General features: G+C 35.3%; 5 protein-coding genes across 5 annotated transcripts; 2 read left to right on the plus strand and 3 right to left on the minus strand.

The window, feature by feature from the left end:
* Window positions 1-905: 905 nt before the first annotated feature.
* PHYBLDRAFT_144061 (hypothetical protein) lies at window positions 906-4,595 on the plus strand (the record flags this gene model as incomplete). Its single annotated transcript, XM_018431135.1, has 4 exons — window positions 906-2,246; window positions 2,307-2,608; window positions 2,732-4,053; window positions 4,123-4,595. The coding sequence occupies 4 exons, from the start codon at window positions 906-908 to the stop codon at window positions 4,593-4,595; spliced, it is 3,438 nt and encodes a 1,145-aa protein (XP_018292728.1).
* Window positions 4,596-6,369: 1,774 nt separating this feature from the next.
* Window positions 6,370-6,859, minus strand: PHYBLDRAFT_167038 (hypothetical protein; the record flags this gene model as incomplete). The annotated part of the gene is made up of 2 exons (XM_018435556.1): window positions 6,370-6,614; window positions 6,745-6,859. 2 exons carry the CDS (start codon window positions 6,857-6,859, stop codon window positions 6,370-6,372), a joined length of 360 nt encoding a protein of 119 aa, XP_018292729.1.
* Window positions 6,860-7,473: 614 nt separating this feature from the next.
* On the plus strand, window positions 7,474-8,966 carry PHYBLDRAFT_177348 (hypothetical protein). The gene is made up of 4 exons (XM_018437877.1): window positions 7,474-7,581; window positions 7,742-7,816; window positions 7,916-7,997; window positions 8,135-8,966. The coding sequence occupies exons 1-4, from the start codon at window positions 7,524-7,526 to the stop codon at window positions 8,541-8,543; spliced, it is 624 nt and encodes a 207-aa protein (XP_018292730.1). The 5' UTR covers window positions 7,474-7,523; the 3' UTR covers window positions 8,544-8,966.
* A 111-nt stretch (window positions 8,967-9,077) lies between these two features.
* PHYBLDRAFT_132850 (hypothetical protein) lies at window positions 9,078-10,244 on the minus strand. Its single transcript, XM_018429525.1, has 4 exons — window positions 10,130-10,244; window positions 9,968-10,077; window positions 9,558-9,824; window positions 9,078-9,386 (listed from the first exon to the last, which is right to left on the minus strand). The coding sequence occupies exons 2-4, from the start codon at window positions 10,022-10,024 to the stop codon at window positions 9,159-9,161; spliced, it is 552 nt and encodes a 183-aa protein (XP_018292731.1). The 5' UTR covers window positions 10,025-10,077; window positions 10,130-10,244; the 3' UTR covers window positions 9,078-9,158.
* A 4,475-nt stretch (window positions 10,245-14,719) lies between these two features.
* Window positions 14,720-16,153, minus strand: PHYBLDRAFT_144064 (hypothetical protein; the record flags this gene model as incomplete). The annotated part of the gene is made up of 1 exon (XM_018431136.1): window positions 14,720-16,153. The coding sequence occupies one exon, from the start codon at window positions 16,151-16,153 to the stop codon at window positions 14,720-14,722; it is 1,434 nt and encodes a 477-aa protein (XP_018292732.1).
* Window positions 16,154-20,251: the final 4,098 nt, after the last annotated feature.

Consider the following 20,251-nt stretch of genomic DNA (forward strand, 5'->3'; position numbering starts at 1 on the left):
TAATAAAAAAATCGATTTACAAGCCACGCATGCGATGTCACGGGTAGAAATGGTCCTTGTAGTTTTTAACATCCGCTCATCTCTACTAACCACAGTGTTATCTACTACAAAATAGAGACAGCCACATTTTTCTCGAACCTGAAATAATTCGGCAGGTCCGGCACAAACTCGGTGTTGACAGACTAAAAATTCGAAAAAAAAGGTTCAAAAAAAGGGCAAAACAAGCTCATCTTGAACTTGGCCAATCAGACTAATTTATTACTGACCACACCTTTCTTTAAAAAAGTGCAAAATTAGTCCAAGTACATATTAGATAAGATTGTGCTTATAAAGCCTTCCCTGTTATTATGTGAAAACCTATTTTGCGAGTTATTCTAGATATCACATTCTATGGCACATTTTTCCTATAAAAATGCTCTTTTTCTCAATTCTAATGGCAATGGAACAATTATAGCCAATCAGAGTCGTTTCCAAATTGATCTTTTTTTTGCCCTTTTTTGCCCTTTTTTTTACCCTTTTTTTAACTTGAAACTATCACAACTCGACACCTTTATTACACGTACTCCATTATTAAACAACTTTTTCAATAATCCGAATGACATTTATACTGGGGCTCATATTCACCCAATATTCATCCAATATTCAGCTTGAGGAACAATTTATCAATTGATCGCAACTTTTGATTACGTCAACCCCGTGAGCACTACCTCTTGGATGTTTACCTCTTTGTTTTCTTTGTTTTCTTTTTCTTACCCTAAAGTATTTTGGCAACTCACATATCCACTGAGCTGGTAAGATTAGCTGCATAAATATAAAACGAATTCACATTGTGAATAAATATATGACAATTGAAATGTATAGTACAAACAAACGCCATATTCGCAAGTTTGAGAAAGAATAATCGAATGCGTCGAAAAAAAACGCCGCAAGAAACTTTTTACCAAGGAGTGAACACCTTGCCGCCATCCTTTCTACAAAGTAATACCAAACGAACCTTATCCGAAAGCTTTTCAGAAGAAAGTTTCAACAAAAGAAATCGTGTAGAAGGGCCGGTGAAAGACTTGGAGGAATGCTTCTTTACTTCGATGAGAGACCGCGTAGAAGAACTTGTCAAGCAAACTAAAACTCAAGATAAAACAAATGAACTGAAAAACAAGCTCCTAAATGTAAAGACTCTACCGGCAGCAATAATAACGAACGCAGCACAACTTGCTAAGTGTGATAGAAAAGTAATGCGCTCACATATGGAGCACCGCCCTGGGCTAAAAAATATTGAAGAATGGAAGAAGTTCGTATCTCAAAACTTCGACAAAATAGCTGAGGCTGCCGTAGGTTCGGTCGTAAAAGACACAGCTAAAGTATACTCTTCTTCCACTCCAACAAATAAACAGCCGTATGAAGAAATGAGAACGTGCACGGTCCAGATAAACAGCCTCTTTAGATCGGATCTCCCTCCTATTGTAAAGACATTCGTGTGTACTAGATTACAAGATTCGATGGTTACCTCGACAGATCATACCCTTTGCTTTTCGGCACTCGTAAATATGATAATAAGTGAGCTGAAGACTAGCGAATTCTTCTTTGACAACAATGATATCAAGATTAAGAAAGTTCCTGGATTCAACCTCGCCAAATTGCTGCCTTTTGTTACAATTAATGAGCCAAAACAGACCATCCAGCCATTGGACAAGGATTTAATTGCCTCTAAACGATTTGAGACGGACTTCAAGTGTCTCTTCACAAGCCAACATCTGCAAGTTGTGCATAGTTATTTTTTTGGTGCCCGTGGTGCTAAAGAAGAAAATTTAAACGCCCACCCTGTGCAGAATAGTCTGTTTTGTTCTTTCAAAGAATCCGGCCTTGATAAGCAGAGCTTCTATCTTGAGAAAGCATCATCGTCGGCAATGTCGATGGCTCTTGAAATGTACCTGGTCAACTTCGAGAATATGTGGGACGGAAAAAAGATAATTAACAAGCTTTTGGACAAAGTGGTACTAGTGCTACTTCGCCACCATCTTGCCCGCAATAGAGAATCAAAGCGTATCTCGACCACAACAACAAGGAATCCACCTGGAAAGAAGGATATAAGAAACCATGCGCGTTATGTTTGTCGTGCAGAGGATAAAAAGCTGAAAAAGTTGGTACAAAGAAAGGAAAAGGCAAGCGGATTAGAAGAAGAAAAGTGGGCCACTAAGATAAATAGTGCGAAGCAGCGTCTAGCAAATTTAAGGCATACTTTTAAAAAGGTAAGGTGGGAACATTTTCATTGGCTTGAAATTGCCAGCTAATGCTTCATTTTACTTTAGAAGATAAGCCAAATGCTGAATGATAGAAAGGAAGCTTCTGTGGAGCACAAGCTCGTTGTTCAGGATTTGAACATCGCGGAAGAACAGCAAGATTTTCTGGAAGAGGAGGGGACTTTGGATGATGATGTTCCGGAAAGGAGGTTGAATCAACTCAAGTCCGTAATCAAACACTTGGTCTTCAGCAATGATACGCCTGTATATTTAGAAGATGTCAAACATCAGTCCCCTGAGGCCACCACCACCGAACAGTCAGTATGCTTGTTGATCTGCAATACGTTGATGAAGTTCTTGCCTCGGAAAAAGTAATATCACGTAATTGCGTATCAGATGTATTTCTGTATCTTTGCAAACGACGTTCTTAAATATGCACGTTATACAAAGTTTACTCGCGCATTATGTCCTTCAACATAATTCTCGTCATTGAGTGCACTACACCTGGATTCAGTTGCATTATATCAGCTATTGACCCAGAATATAGATCAAGAAAAGTCGGAAGAACCACCATCACATACCAACCAGCAAGAAAAGAAAGGGTATAGTAGAATGATACTCTATGGGTATAATAGGGATGAGCTGATAGGGTCTCAAGACAAAGCACGCCAAAACAAAGATGCCACATTTAACGCAGTATTTGATATGGGAGAGATTCAGAAAGCATGTGAATCGTATGGTCTATCTTTTGCACATCGGATGACATGTCTACCAGGAATGAAAACAGTACAATTATTGGGATCAAAAATAAAAACCCATGGCACCGTAAAAGAGGGGACAAAAAAGTCATATGAAGCACGGATTTTAAGAAACCCGAGCATTATGCAAGAAGGACGAAAAACAAAGGATGTTCTTTTTTCTGAGTTTCAAAGCTTAACAGAAGAAGTCAAGACGCTTGAATCTGTTCGTAAAAGAGAGCTAAATCTTCTAAAAGACAGTAACTTCCAAAGGAAAATCAAAGAATGTAAATCAAATTGGGGGACAACAGATGACAAGGATCAGTTATACCGGACGATTGAAAAATATAAAGAATCGAGATATAAATCTTATTTGATGGTTAAAAAGATCAGAAACGAACTCGCCGAAAAAAGACAACAGCTATATTTCCGACAGATGGCAATTCGTTCCAAATCAAAGCTCCATAATGTTAAAGATGTCCCTCATGATAGCAGAAGTCCAATTGAGAAATGTGGCAAAGGTGTGACCAAGGCGGAGGACCGAACTGTTGTGAATCCTGGCGACTTTAACTATGCGGGTACTGACAATGGCCTGGTGAATATGACAACATCAATACCGATGTCATTACAAAGAATGAAATTTCACATAAAGCTTTTCAACTATTACACCGCGTTAAGCAAGGTCTCCAATAAAGACAGTATCGGCTTGAATCTATCTAAAGAAGAAGAATCATTCCTACATTTGCCATCAGTTACAAATACGAAGGCTAGTGATGTTGATGTTGGCTGTGGGTATTTTCGGCAACGAAAATATTTAGAAAGACGAAAGAAGTACACGGATGAAGGGAAAAAGGTCCAGTTAATAGAAGATTCAATGAAAGAAATGGAGTCGGCCCCTGTTACTTCTATTGACATGGCCATCGGGAACTTTCGTGCTAAATACGATCAACGGCGAAGCCTGTGGGATTTCTACAATTCTCCAAAAATCATCAACCAAAAAAGACATGTAGAAATCCAACAACATCGTTATCGACATCATCTCTGTCGACGAGAGAGATTGGAATTGAAGCATTCAGAGAGTAATAGTTTGTTACCAATATTAGTATTATATTCGGTTTTTATTAAAGCGCATTTTTTTTGCTCAACAGATAAGTCGTCTTCTAAAAAGCCCTTGATACTCTTCATTGGTGATCGAGGAACCGGTTCCGGTTCTCGAATCAAAGGCTTTAGAAAGTATGGTGGTAAGTGGAAGCAGAAGATACATGAGGAAGCAGTTAATGTCTGCATCACAAATGAGTGCAAGACCTCCCAAACGTGTATATTCTGCTTTTCGCCTTTAACCAATCCGAGGATTCCTGGCAAAAAGGAAAGAAGTTACAAAGTCAACAAAGACACCTTCCTTTGTATCAATCCTCTGTGCATAACTGTCAAGAATCGATGTGCAAGTAAGCCGAGAGATGCACTTTCAGCTCTCGCCATTGGGCTGGTAGGCCTAAGCTCAGTTATGTTTGGTGCCGCACCACCTCCTTTTTATAACGTCAGCCAAATAAATGCTGAACATTATACAAAAATAACATCTGACTTCTGTACACGAAGAGACGATTTGGCAGCTACGTTGTAGCTCTGGGGGTAAATATCATTGTATAGTACCAATGCTTATGAATTTTTAATTTATTAATTAATATTATCATTTCTTTTTTTTTTTAAAAAAAAAAGTGGCTGCCCATTTTTTGTGGGAAATAAAGGCACTCCTCTACTTAATAGTATCGAGCTTAAATTAAGAGCATTTTCAGCTGTGAGATCACTTTTAATTTATATAAAGTTAAACACCACTACTTTATCTAAATAAAAGGTCAATTTTCCCAGCAGTTCGATTTATCTTTTTCTTTAAATAAATTTTGAGAGCGTTTTTATCAATACATTTTACCTTCTTATTAAATTTAATAGGAAGATAAAAAAAGAGATTATCTTTTATATTTAAAGTGAATTTAGTTGAACTGCCGGGAGGACCAACTTTAGCTAAATATTTAAATTTAACGTAAAAGTGGAGATAAAGCGGACTGCTGAAGATGCTCTAAGGCGCCTAATTCGAAGATTTAAGGCGCATTTTTGGGATATTTTTTTTTCAAAAGCTTTTTTTTATTTAAACAAAAAGTTGAGTGTACCTTATATAAAAAAATAGTGTCAAAATGTTTAATAAGTCAATAGCCCACTTGAGCACAAAGCTCCCTACAAATAAACGAAAGTAAGTTAATAACCTAAGAATAATTTTCTGTACTGTTTATTTGAAAAGAAGATCCATTCACAACGGCTAGTAACTCTTAAAAATAAGCATTGTATTCTCGAATTGTGCGCCTTGTATAGTGTGTTTCACTATACACTGGATCCTCTTTAACACTATCTTATAACATACCAAAAGATTGTTTAATAAACAAAGATACTGTGATTTACTGTTGATCTATGGTAGTAAATATTTAAGTATCGTATTTGTAAATATACTGATTTTTTTTTGTAATTCGTGCTTACACTGTCTATCATAGAGTGCACGCTTAAACGATTAAGCTTTTTTATTATCTTTTACAGTTGCATAATACAAATATAGAGTTTAAAGGACCAGCTAAGCTAAAATTCCAGAATATTTTACTGCTCCTAGCTACCCAGCCATGTAAATGTAGATATAAATTACAGATTTATAAATCAACTTGGCTTTATAAAGTAGCAATACCTTTTAAGTGTACTTGTGAAGAGAAAATATATTTTGAGAAAAAATAGTCCAAAAACTGAGAGACGTTGTACCCAACTCTGTGTACAGAAATTTACACACGTATTTTTTTTGAATTATTATTATTATTATTTTTAAAAAAAGGTATCTTTTTGTATGTAATTTACAATATATTTTATTAAAGCAAATGTTATCAATAGTTATTTGTGATAGATAAACCTTATAGCTTGGAAAGGTATTTTGAAATAAGCTTGACATTACAAGCTTTACTTAAATGTATCTTGCATACAGACAATATCCTGTAAGATATGCAGTAAATAAGGGTTAATTCATGCCAGATACTTTATGCTCTTTTACCAAATACACATGTTTTATTTTTACTCTTATTTTATATTCAAAGCTAGCATACTTTTTTTGGATCTTAGAAAATATAAAGAGAAATAAACCTTTTGATACCCTATATAGAATTAGATGGATAAAGAATAAAGAGGTAATCTGTAGATCTACCATAATAATACAACCATTATTATTATTTGTTGTAGTAGTATCTATATCTAAATATGAACTGACCAACACCCTAGATTGCCCCACAATCATGACAGCTTTAAAAATATAGAATATGTAAAATATAAGAACATGTAGTAGATCCTTGTATAAAATCTAAATTCAATTTCTAAAGGAACTTTGGATTTAAAAAGGCTAATTCATTATGATTACAGTCTAGATCATTCAATAGCATACTGTTTTTGATAGAGAGAATGTCGAGTAAATATTTAGATACAGTGGTATTTGCACAGTAAACACTCAAGAAATCGCCACACGTTGCACGGGAATACAGTATATACACTGCGCAACCCTGTGTTAATATGATCTTAGTGCCTCTTACATGTACTTCATTACTATTTATCTTTATCAAGACTTTTTTTTATATCATATTATATTATATTATATATATATATATATATTTGCCTTTATAAAATTCTATAATCAGCCCGTTCATTATATAATGCTATTATACATATCCAAGTTGATTTTTCATTATACTCACTTGGTTGAATCATTGTCATCAATGATCCCAAAGGCTGCACCCTTAACACCTTTTGCATTTGATTGGCTGGTAATTCATTTTTGATGGTCACAATTTCACCGTTTCTAAGTCTCATTTACTTTATTCGACTCCTTCCTATTCAACAAATTCAAGGCAACCATGGGGTCCTACCGTAGTTCTTTTGCAGCACGTGGTAGAGGTCGTACAATGAAGTTTTATGTCTGGAAAACTAAATGGCTTTTATATACATATGTTCTCTTTAGTTGAGAGTCATGTTTTTCTTTCTATCAAGAATTATGTCTACAGCACCAAGAGATATAACCTCGGAATGAAACGGCCGTCGGTGGATAGATGCTAGCTGTGTGGAACATAAGGCTGGATAATCTTGAGGACAACTACAGATAGGGTTACCATGGCCATACAGAGTGTCTGACAGACGGGGTTGTAATATATTAATTTCAACAAGCGAAAAATAGAGATGGCATAGGTGAATGCATTCAAGTCAAGATATTGATCATAGAGGCAAGGACTTTACAGGAAAACAAGGCTGAGGTCTGTTAGACCATGGGCCGAGGTCTACAAAGTGACTTGTGCATTAATCACAAAGAAGAAGACGGCTAGGGAAGCAAGGCGGATGTTGAATTAGAGTGCGACAAGCCACTCTACCTTCCATTCAACTCACCACCTTTTGTCCCCTCTTTGGCTTTCTATCTGATCTCCTTTCCTCATCTCGGATTCTCATCTGCATCCCATTGTGCCAACACATCTAGAAATCTAACATGTCTAAACCATCTTCATTTGTGCGTGAATACAAACTTGTCATGGTCGGCGGCGGAGGCAAGTTTCCTAATTTACTTTAACAGTAAAAGGATCAAGCAAATTCATTTTGTTGCAATGACTTTAATCCCCTAAAGAACATCTTTACTAGCTGAACATTATTTACGACAATTGTATATCGATTTCTAATTTATGCTTATCTACACGCTAAACTTTCTAGGTGTCGGTAAATCAGCATTGACAATTCAGTTTATCCAGTCTCATTTCGTAGACGAATACGATCCAACCATTGAAGGTATACTTTTTTCTTCTTCTTTTTAATAAAGTAAAAGGAAAATCAACATATATTTGCTTGAACCCCTATATTGGTACTAACCTGCTAATTTTATCCAAGACTCGTATCGTAAGCAATGTGTAATTGACGGTGAGACGGCATTATTGGATGTGCTAGATACGGCAGGTCAAGAGGAATACAGGTAGATACTATTATTTTAAGCATTTGGATATATATATATATAAATAATATTATTATTATTGATACTAATTGTAATAAATAAATAAATAAATAAATAAATAAATAAATAAAAATGTACATTTTTTTTGTATATATCAGTGCAATGCGAGAACAGTATATGCGTAATGGCGAAGGTTTCTTGCTAGTCTACTCTATCACATCCCGCATGTCCTTCGAGGAAATAGATACATTCTACCAGCAGATCTGTAGAGTCAAAGACCGAGACTATTTCCCTATGGTCCTTGTAGCCAACAAGAGTGATCTGGAGTCCGATAGACAAGTGTCCACATCAGAGGGCCGCGATCTTGCCAAAAAGTTTGGCTCACAGTTCATTGAGACCTCCGCAAAGCAGAGAGATAATGTCGATGAAGCCTTTTTTGAGGTAGTCAAAGACATTCGCCGATTCAATAAGGAGCAGGAGCACCATGGACGAGGTGGTGGCCAAGACAATTTTAACATTACAGACGCACCCGATGTTGCATCGGACAAGTGCTGCATCTTGATGTAGAAAAGAAAGAGAGAAAAAAAAATGACAAAGACCTCTTTCTTTTCCTTTGAAATTGGTTTCTAAACTATTGCTTACTTTTGTATTATCCTAATCCCTCCCCCTTACACCACAGTGAGTGTTACTGAATACATGCCAAAACCCCCTCTTGTCTTTCTATTATAAGATCAAGACAAGAGAAAAGCTATTCCACACAGCCACTCCTACTTCCCCTTAACTCTCTACCCCTCATCTCTCATTCACTCACTATCTATCTTTATTTCTTTATTTCTATCTCTATTTCTATCTCTCCTATTGTCCCTCCTCTCTTTACCATTTCCTTTTTATTATTTCTATTATTTTTATTACTATTACTATTACTATTACTATTTGCCCTTTTGCTTTAATGTGTAGATATAAAAATAATAATATGCATTTACAAACAGCAACGAAGTCTAATATTTGTGTGACATTTGAATCTGTAAGATAAACACATTATTTCTCTCTCTCTTTCTCTCTTTGTACGTGTGCGTGTGTGTTATCAAGGAAAAGAAAATTGTTATTATTGTATGAAATATATATATATCGTAAGGGAGGAGAGTATTTCTGCTTGCTAGTTTTTTTTTTACAATTCGAGAATTACAGAATAAGGCACTTGAACCGCTTCTTTTTTGGTTTGCTGGGCATTTGCTTATTGATTTGACGTACTACATCGTAAAACACCTCGTCCACATTGATCTTGTATCTAGCTGATGTCTCATAAAAAGGTTTCCCGCCCCATTCCTGAGACAACGCCATTCCCTGTTCACGTGGGACAGCTCTCTCTTCTTCCAAATCGCACTTGTTGCCAACTAAAACCATAGGAACCTAGTACCAAATAATGGTAACGATAAGGATATATATAAGCACAAGTATACACACACATATATATACAAACACACGCACACGCACACATACACATACACACGCATATATATATATATATATGTATGTATGTGTAGTTATGTGATAATAAGGTGATAGATAACAAAGGCTTACATGGTCAACATCCTTTACACGTAAGATTTGTTCTCGTAACTCGCGGAGATCCGTCAGTGTAGCCAAACTTATAATTGAGAAAACGAGAATAAAACCCTGGCCATTTTTCATATACAAATCTCTCATGGCTGTAAATTGCTCCGTACCGGCGGTGTCGAGTATCTCGAGAACACATTGCTGACCGTCAACTTCAACTTGCTTTCGGTAAGAGTCTTCAATAGTAGGGTCGTATCGTTCCACAAAGATCGATTGTACAAACTGGACAGTCTTTTTTGTTTTTGTTTTTGTTTTTGTTTTTGTTTATTTATTATTATGAAAATTAAAAAAAAAGTATTTCATATATATATATATATATATATGTAGTAGAAAATTTTTAGACGGACTGTAATAGGATGTCAGATATAACTTACCAGGGCAGATTTACCAACACCTCCAGAACCGAGGACTACAAGTTTGTATTCTCTCATTATTAAGAATCGACTAGGTTGAAATTATATGATTCTTAGCGTTAAGATGAGATCTAAGGGAACTGAAGATTAGACAACATAAGACATCTTGGATGTAAAGCTCACATAAAGGATAATGATGAACAGTAGGAGAGGTATATGCTTGATATAATAATAATAATAATAATAATAACAGTAGTAGGAGGAGGGAAAAAAAAGAGAATATAAAAAAATATGAATGTAATAACTATAAAAAAGAAAGAGAGAAAGAGAGAAAAATAAAAAGAGAAAAAGAAAGAGAGAAGAGAAGGGGGTGTTGCACAAGTACCCTTCATTCTAGCATTGTAACTCAACGATGAAGGCATACCCTGTTCTCTTTAGCTATTTGTTGATCTCCTTGATATAGACAACGCATGTTGTGTCTAACCACCCTTCAAGGAGTAATTTTTTTACGAGAGGTCATAACAGAGTGCACTGACTCCAACTGTAAAGAAAATAAACATTACTCTAAAACATATTTGATCCACATTTACTGTATATTTTTCTCTTTCTTTATCTATCTCTTCTTTAAAGTACCGTAAAGAAAAACAGGATGATTATCTTTAATAAATCTCGAGAATATTTTTTGTAATTGAGTTAACATATTATATTATATTATATTATATTATATTTGATGATAATTATTAAATCACCACGGCTTAAAGCAGGTGCCATTCAAGACAAGACATGAGGAGGTTATAATCGATCAAATACTTAATTGCGAATATTAGGGAATACTTATGCACAACATCGCTTTAGTAAGCAGCATAAAAATGCCTGCTTAACAACTTTATCTTGGTCAGGGTCAATATCATGACAAGTTACATATTTTGCCTCTCATTAACTACCAATATCAAGCCACTAGCCTTGGTATAGGCAGCACACGTATACAAAACAAAGTATTGGATTAATATCTTGATTGTTGTCAATCTCATAATATTACTAGTATAATTGTCCTTAAATCTAAAGATCTAGACAATTAATATAGATTATATTCTGTAGCTTGGGTGTCATGGATACCGCTATTTTCATGTGATATAGTGTAAATCTGTTGCTGTAGAAACCATCTTCATCCAGTATCAACCGTGATGTAGGAGAATTAATTGTTATAAAGACAAACAAGTCTTTTATCATGCCCAATAGAGCCACACCTTTACTGACATCAATTTTTCTTTGTTTCATAAATACATAATAACTACCTTTATTAATTAATTTATCTATATTATTACTATTATTATTTTTTAAAAAAAAAAGTACATTGAGTAACCTCAACCTATTACCATTCAATCAACAATTCTAAAACGTAATTTGAAAGACATAATATATATATATAATTAATGTCGCTCTTTTAAGCAAAACACAAAACTGTCGCATTCTCTATAAATAGATGTCGTGCCTTGATCAAATCGTCCAAGATGTGTAGGGGACAGACCATTATTCTTTATTGAATGTTTTACAAGTGAAATATACAATATTATGTGTGTAATTGACGTACAAGATAGTAAGCATTATGATACAAAATTAATAGAACTTATAACTGTCACAAGAAAGTGTATATCGCCTTTTCTCTCTCTCTTTCTCTCTCTAGTATAGAAGCTGTAACTATGACGGGGATATCTTTCAATACACTCAAAGATCGGCAGTCAATTTCCTGAATAGAATACTTCCGGCCCGGGTACCGATATTCTCAAGCACAATTCGGATTTCTCGATAAAAGTCAAAGCAAGTTTCTTGAGCTCACATATGCACAGTGTATTATTTAATTTTAAGTAGTCGGATTAAAATAGCTCACACCCTTCTCTACATGCATTTATCACGTAAATTAAATGCCATAGTGGTAAGAAAAAAGTATGTACTGATTGCTCAAATGAATTTTGGAAAATTATTGTGCCAGTTGGGTCACAACTTGTCCCTAGTACATTAGGTATTCAGGTTACAGTTATATTTGGTAAACAAAATTGTAGATTTTTGTTTTATTTTTATGACCAAATATGGATAATAAACTAATGATTGTTATTGTAATCTAGTAATAGTTTTAATCACACTTGTCATGCTTAAGAATATATTTATTCGTCAATGATATCTATGAATATCATTGTTCCTTTTTTTTTGCAAAGATTATTCAAATTGTAATTGGGAACATTATGTATATAAAATACGGGATTTCATACCCATATATAAAGTCAATAACATTACACCGGTTCTAAGTTACAATGCAAACAAAAAACTAATAAATCACGAGAAAACAATAATACTGCTTCACCAGACCTGATAATATCTAGTGTGCCCGGTAGACCACAGTTATTAATATTCTCGAGTGATTTAAAGGTGTGTTTTTTGCGGAATTACTTTTTTCTTTCTTTTGGGCACGTTGTGGGCAAGTATTTGTAAGTGAAAAATCAAATTTATATGTATAGATATTCTATAGAACAAGTGAATTTTTCAACGATTCTAGAACCTTGCAAAAGTTAAAAAAAAACTGAGTTTTTGGTATAATTGCACAAGGAACACATGTATTCCTGTAAGTATGACTGACATCCAAGGAGAAAATGATAGTTAAAAAAAACAAAGAATACTAATAAACCTGTCTGACAAGCTGTCCGTATATAAATTCAAAACGAATAGATTCCTAAAAATCTGGTACACATTATTTGTTGGTAAACATTAAATATATACTATATGATATTTGTTTAATGTATGGAGTGTACATGTTGTGAGTACACAAACAAACGATATTGGCTGTTTTGTTTTTGGTAATTCTACACATATTACTCTGGGTATTACACACACAATTGAAACAGCAACATTCAAACAAAAAACAGAGGTAAAATATAGATCTCTATCTGACATGTGTCAAATAATGGAATTAATATGATATTAGACTCATTCTATATTTATGAGCTAACCCACCTAAAATAAGAACCAAACTGTCAAACGAATGTATATTCCAAATAACAATAACACTAATAATCTCACATTTGGGTACAAGACCAGCAGTCCCCTTTTCTTACATATCAATTGATCATTAGTAAAAGGACCAATAGGAAAAAAACTATCAACCATGCAATTTACCTTGGCTCATGGACTGTACCACATTTTATTCAATAATCATATTCCCCATCTCATAAGCTCTAATATAGCACCTCTAATATGAAATAATTAATCTCAGAAGAATCACAAGCTTATTACATGAAATAAAATAATAAAAAAAAGCTTCCTAATACCAACACTCATAATGAGACCTAAAACACTTTTAAAGATCCAAGCATTTAAAAAGTAACCAAGAAAAAATATGCAATAAGTGTTATGTATAGTATTTGTTACAGATAATACTTTATCTATATACTCTAACCACAAAGTGGGTTATTTAGACACCAGGTGATAGTTAAGAAAAGAAAAACTCCCGTAAAACGTGCTATTTATGTACTACATTCTGACACTAGATAGAGTCTTACAACTCAGGATAAATCTATGATGAATTAGGTTTTTACGCTAAAAGTCTGTTGGTAAAATGCACACAACTTGAGTGTAAAGAAAGCTATAAAAGCTAAAATCTATAAAGGAGAAATATATACTGGTAAAAAGATCCAATACTTCTAGAAGCCTCTAGAATAATACTCCTTAAAACTAACAGGGATACTTTATTCTCTTCTAGCTATTTACTATCATTTAGGCCTTTAATATAAAAAATAAAAATAAAGGTTTCTTATCAGGGTTATGTTTACTATAGAGAGCATCTTTTTAAATTCATGGTCAGAACTATGATAGATTATTTTTCTTATTTGCAGCTGTATCTATCTGGTGATATTACAGAAATAGACGCTAGTTTTGAAACTAAAGAATAAATCCCTCCTTATGATGATAGGGTCTTAGTAATACCCTAAATAATAATGTGTTTTTGACTGCCGGGATCAAGCAAACCAGTATATAAGTATACATACTAAATGAAGATTAAAAGAAGTCTATAAAATATTTCTCAGGATAGCTCATTGGCTGTCAACAAAGAAAAGGGCTATAATAAATGAGCCATAGTTTATCGATAGTTAATGACTGTTTATCACCCCCACAAAAATGACCAAAAGATCGTTCATTTTCTCTCTCTTTCCCCATTCAATATTCCTCAAGTAGTGTAAATTTATTCAGAATTTTGATTTGGATGATTTTAATTGAGAATAATATAAATACAATATTAGCTCTTCAGTACATTGATAAAAAGTAGTGTCTATACTCTTACCAGGAGTATATATATATATATTTCTGTTTTATCCCTTTATTGTTTACAATTTATGTTTGAAATTAGGGCAGACAGTATATTAGATAGAACAAACCCCCTTTCTCCTCCCAAAGAAAAATCAAGACTGTCTGTAGAGAGATATACCACATACAATTATTTATATTTATTTATTTTGCTCATTAAGCATATGTATGTATTGATTTGGCTAAAAATTACAAATATTTATATACGCTTTGTAAATCATTAATACAGAATACAAAAGGCGATTATTATTACTATTATTACTATTATTTTTATAAGAAGAAAAAGAAAGAAACAAAGCAAAGCAAAACTATACAGAAAATAGACTAAAAGGACAGGAAGTAGATTTTTTCGTGTCCAATAGTAATAATAAGGCTGCAATTATGCGAGTATAAGTATATAGAGATTACACTTGTTCTAAATTACAAAGAGAATCTCCAATATCTTTCCATGGCCGAGCGTGGAATCCTTCCTACGGCAGGTAACTTTTGTGGCATGGAATAGCACGGGTTGACATCTTGACGGAAATAGTAGCTGCGAAGATTGTGAGTCATAAACTTCCATCCTAGCCAGGTATCAGGGAAACGCATGGTCTTTGACGAGCAAAACTCGATCACCTTGAGACTGTCGAGGTACTGTGACTCTTTAATAACAAATAGTGTAGTTTGAAGACCATCAATGGTTGTGTCAAAAAAGGTATTTGACAGATCAAGGTATTCCAGATGAGGCATCTGAGCAAGGGTATCCAAAAAACTCTCTGCTGTGACTTTGGATGCCCCAGCAATAGAAAAGTGGGTGAGGCGGTGTGTGGTTGGCTTGCAAGAACCAAGGATCTCGTCATCTAGTTCACCCTGTCCGCCCAAGTGGAGTACTCGCAAGTCCTTCTTTTTGTTACAAGATAGCAATAGTTGACTGAGTGATTGAGGGGAGAACCAATAGCAGGGTGGGGCATCTCCAGGATTTCGCGGTATTACAATACCAGCACGCATGTTTAGATTAAGCTCTTGAAGATTTGTGCAGCGTGCGAAGAATTGCGAGGCATTGTCATCAAGCGAGACCATGCGACAGCCTTGAAGGCCAAAATGAGTGAGTTTCTGAGGTAGGATGTGGTTGAAGATATCATTTGTTACTCGAGTGTGCCCAACATCAATGCGAGTTAGTGAAATATTGTTTTCCTTGAGAAGTTTGAAGAAAGGTGTGAAGAACTCAGACTGGGTGAGGGTGGCATTGAGATAGAATGATACTCGTGAGAGATAAGATGATATTGTGATTGGTGGAAGTTGGGTTGGAAGAGTTGAAGCATAATCAGATGGCTTGTTACAAAGTGCCTCGTGTTTCTCATGCAGGTCCTTGTCACACATCGTCACGTTTTGTGCAAAAAGACTAGACATGGTGTTGGCATACTTGAGTTGAAAGAATCCAATCAGATCAATAGATTCTATCCTTTGGTGGTTGGCGAAAATGGATCGAATGACGCTTGAATCTTGGAAAACATGGTTTAGTTCATTTGTGACAGAGAGCTCCCTTAGATCGATACACTCGTCCAGCAGTTGGGCAAATCCTTCTGGAGTGACAGCCTTTCTGGCCTCTTCCTGGCTGTAGCGGACACCGTGGGTGGTGTAACCCATGAAATCAAGATGGCGGACGAGCTTAAAGAGACCTTTCTCGCGCATAGAGGCCATGTGCCTACAAAAAGTAATGTACTGTGCAGGGCCTTTGATTTCAACCGTTTTGAAGAGGGTTTGTATGGTAATGGAATAGAACTTCTTGTTGAGTCTGCATATTTGTGCAATGTCGCGAGAAGAATCGCAAAATTGCAAGCACAGCTGAACGAGCTCAGTAGAGAGTGTGTCCATGGAATTAAGATAAAGATAATCAAGAGAAGTCTTGAGATTTTTTAAAAAACGAATTGAATTTATACATTTTTTTCTCTCTTTTACCCCGAACTTTTCATTTTATTATTATTTAGTATTATTATTGGATATTTTTAAATACAAAAAAAAAATGCTACGGATCTGGTTGTTCCGCGTCTCAGTTTGGATACAAAAAGGTGCGTCGATTCTCACGATAAAAGCAAAATGTAAGCTATATGATTGGTGGCAAAGATCTTTGTAGCACAAAGAAATAACTCCCGCCAGTGCTTTGTTACACACTATTAGGTAGAATGATAATCATTAATGGGAAAATGTAAAGAAATATATATATACTACGTGGGCTGTTTATCATTAATATGAAAATGGCTCATAGGAATTCCACACAACTACCATGTGTAAACAGAAGAATCAACACTTTCTTTAATTTTCCCAAGCAAGAGAGAAAGAAAGAGAAAGGAAATAATGATTGGCAGTCTTTGGTATACATAATTCTAGGCATATTTATGCTTGTATTGCCGAATATATATATATTGTATTGATCTTTCAGCCTTGCATTTCCCCTCCATTAAGCTTCTTTTAGTACTCAACATAGATTCTGGTGCACCTTGAATGTAGTCCTGACTAGCGACCCTCACCTTTTATTTTCCTCCTTTGTTTCCAAACGGCTCCTTATCAATAATTGTGTAATTCATGACATTTCAAAACAAGAGAACACAATTCTAAATGCAAATATAAATTTGCTTTCAAGTAGTCCACACACACACATATATATATTGATGTATATAAATGAGTTACATGTAGATAAACATTTGATAAATTCTCAAAATAATAGTAGTAATAATAACAAAAATAAAAATCAGATTCCACGATAATTTCTATAAGCGATTCCGTGTGGCGCCATCTTTCTATAAGAACAAGGGAAGAAGAAGAAAAAATATCGCAATTTACATCAGCGCATGCTCATGTATGCACACACCGTCATAGTGTTTCCAATTCAGCGCATATAAAGGTAATAGCTGTGAATACATGGTTAGGGTATATCTATTCCAAAATCAGTGCCTTTTCTTCCAAGTTTATAAAAAAAAACAACAACAAATAAGGGTGTAAATTCTTTATAGGCAGAAAGCAAAAAAGAATCAACGCATACTTGTATTATTTCTCTTGGCTGTAGTACAGACATATATATTTCATATATAAATACTTATATGCTTATAAAATTAAAATACACAATAATTTTGAAACGTGATTTGGCATTATTACAAATAAAATGATATAAAAGAAAGTTTGCTATGGTAACCGGAGATTTAAAAGAAATTAATATGGTATTCATGCCAACTGCAGTCAATGGGATTTTTTTTTCTTTTTTGCTCGTTTTCTATTGTGTCTCTATCTATATATAAAAAAGGCTCAAAAAGAAAATAAAAAATAAAAGTCACTTTTATGTGACACACCAAATTCTGACTCGTGTGTGGTGTATTCCATAAAGGGTATTATACATATCTGTAATGCTACTTCAAAGTGTATAAAGTTGACAAAAATAGGTTTCTACAATAGAATCTAGGTCATAATACACTTGTAGCTTTTGAGATACAATGCTGTCAATTGATTTTTAGCCAAGATAGTTTATGAGCAAAGCATACCACTAAATACAACAATAATATTAAGCTTACCAAGCAATTAAGATATATATCAAGAAGCATTTTGTCACTGCTATTGTTTCTATATTTTAATATACCGCACCTACAGAAATGTACTGCTTTTCACTCCAACACTTTTTGTACATGGTATGCTGCACCTCATTCATCTCATCCCCCTTATTATAACAACAATAACAACAATAACAACAACAACAATAGCCATAAGAAATTATTGCTATATTTCTTTTTCTTTTTTTTTCACTTCTCCTTCTTCTTGTTCTTTATCACAACAATCAAACAAAAATAATATTTTTAAGTGAAGGAAAAAAAAGACACTCGTTTCTCATCAGTCTGTTACTCATCTCTACTTCAGAGCACCACCAAGGTGTGAATGGAATGCAACGCACCCAGACATCTTGCCTTCATTATCCTCCCCCCCCCCCCTTTTTTTTTTACCTTTATATTCGCCGCTTCGATTCAATCTTCTCTTTCACAGGTAGTCCTAATACAACCCCAAAAATGACCTTCTCTCTCTCTCTTACTATCTTTTCTTATTACTGTAGTCGAGTATCTTTAACTCACATCTCGCTTATTTTGTGCACATACACATACAAATACAAATACACATACACATACATATAAATACATACATATATCCTGTCTTTCTTTTGTTTTTGACCTAACCTATCTCGACCAAAGCAACCAAAGCAACCAAGAAAAGAAAGCAAAAAAAATCAAAACAATTATTGTATACTGATATATATAAAACCGTATATATATATACATATATATATATATTTTCTGTAACCGCCCACCCTTCCTTTTATATACATTTATACGGTTGCTGGTCAACTCCCTTTTTTATTTGTAGTTTTTGCATACCTTGTTGATTTCTTCATTTCAGGTACAATTCTCATCCACAAACCAGATGGATGATCAACACATCAATTCTGCTTAATCCAACTCTCACCAACAATAGTATCGTCATGTCCGAGTCTCCACTCCACAGCGCACGATTCGACTTTGACCCAGTAATGAAGCAATCAGTTTCTTCCTCCACAACCACATCGACCTCCTCTGCTGCAGACCGATGGCGGCAATTACAGTCTTCTCATGCTGCTAAGCGGCAGCAGACCCAGGCAGAGCGACAGAAACAATTACAAGATCTCGAAAAACAAGTAGCTGATGCTGCTAGCCACAACCAACGAAGAACAGAGTTAGTCACCACACCAAATCGCCGTGGTGCTCAACAAAAAGACAATAATATAGCCGAACGCGAGCGACGAAGACGTTCAAGTCATACCACACGAGCTGGATACGTTCACCTTGGTACCTTTGATATACTAGATACCACAAAAAACAGTGCAGAAAGAGCCCCCCAATCCTCCTCTTTGGATCATATGCCGCATGGGCAGTTGAATGATAATCAGGAGACGATGCATCGCCCGAGAGAAATTGATTTAAAAGACGCTAGTCTAGAGGATTTAGAGGATCTGATTGCTGCATCTGCTAAGCGCCTAGCAGAATACAGGCTCAAAAAAGTAGATAATGCCCGTAATCGCACGCGTTCGTCAGACCAAACCATACCTCCTGTCAATCCACATCATGATAGTTATTCTCACAGTACCACAAAGCAGCAGAGTGATATTAGCCGATTAAAAAATATGGTCAATGGAAATTATGTACGAAATCAAGCACATAATGCTTACCCTATCATGCCTCCATTGGACCGAGGCGACAGTCTCGAACTGGGTCACACAATGCACGATGGCCTAAGCGAAAACGAAGCTAGCTTCATGACGGCCTACACAACATTAGGGGATTTTGCTGATACTGACGACTATATAGATAATTGGTCACTCAGAGAAAAAGCTCTCCGGCAGGGAACGGTAAAAAAAGAAAGGAGTACTAGCAAAAGACTTGTGGTAGATACCTCAGGTTCATTAGCGCTTGACAAGGACACCCTTGTTTCACCATCTGCCTCCTATCTTAGTCTTCGTAGCCGATTTGAAACAAAAGAAGACATGCATAGAAAGGACGGTAATTCATTTGATCCGCTACTGACTAGCTCAGAATCAACAAACAAAAAGAGTGGCCACAGTCTCTCGAAAAACGACATGGACCAATTTCGCAAATCATCTCGCTTTGGCCCTATTTCACCCTCACCGCTCTCTCCAAATCTCTCTCTACAGAGCCGATCTTCTTTAAAACGTTTCCCTCGCACAAACTCAAGCTCATCCATTGGGCCAGCAAGTATAAGCACAAGCATATCAAGTAGTCTAAAAAAAACACGGAAGAAGCGTCCAGTAGACGTATCTGAAATCAATGTAAATCCCAGTGCATCGACCAATGGGCCAGGCAGAGAACGTACTATATCAACGTCTGATAGCCCCAAGACTCCCACGCGTCTCCCTACACCCAGAGGTAATACAGCTGCAACGCC

Source organism: Phycomyces blakesleeanus (assembly GCF_001638985.1).
Source record: "Phycomyces blakesleeanus NRRL 1555(-) unplaced genomic scaffold PHYBLscaffold_8, whole genome shotgun sequence".
NCBI classification, from domain to species: Eukaryota; Fungi; Mucoromycota; class Mucoromycetes; order Mucorales; family Phycomycetaceae; genus Phycomyces; species Phycomyces blakesleeanus.

Bases quoted from the DNA above. Each gene is read 5' to 3' on its own strand.
- PHYBLDRAFT_177348 (XM_018437877.1), top strand. From the start codon at position 7,524: ATGTCTAAACCATCTTCATTTGTGCGTGAATACAAACTTGTCATGGTC. The intron at 7,582-7,741 runs GCAAGTTTCCTA...TAAACTTTCTAG, and splicing joins TGTCATGGTCGGCGGCGGAG to GTGTCGGTAAATCAGCATTG. The intron at 7,998-8,134 runs GTAGATACTATT...TGTATATATCAG, and splicing joins GCAGGTCAAGAGGAATACAG to TGCAATGCGAGAACAGTATA.
- PHYBLDRAFT_132850 (XM_018429525.1), bottom strand. From the start codon at position 10,024: ATGAGAGAATACAAACTTGTAGTCCTCGGTTCTGGAGGTGTTGGTAAA. The intron at 9,825-9,967 runs GTAAGTTATATC...AAAACAAAAAAG, and splicing joins GTGTTGGTAAATCTGCCCTG to ACTGTCCAGTTTGTACAATC. The intron at 9,387-9,557 runs GTAAGCCTTTGT...ATTTGGTACTAG, and splicing joins GTGTAAAGGATGTTGACCAT to GTTCCTATGGTTTTAGTTGG.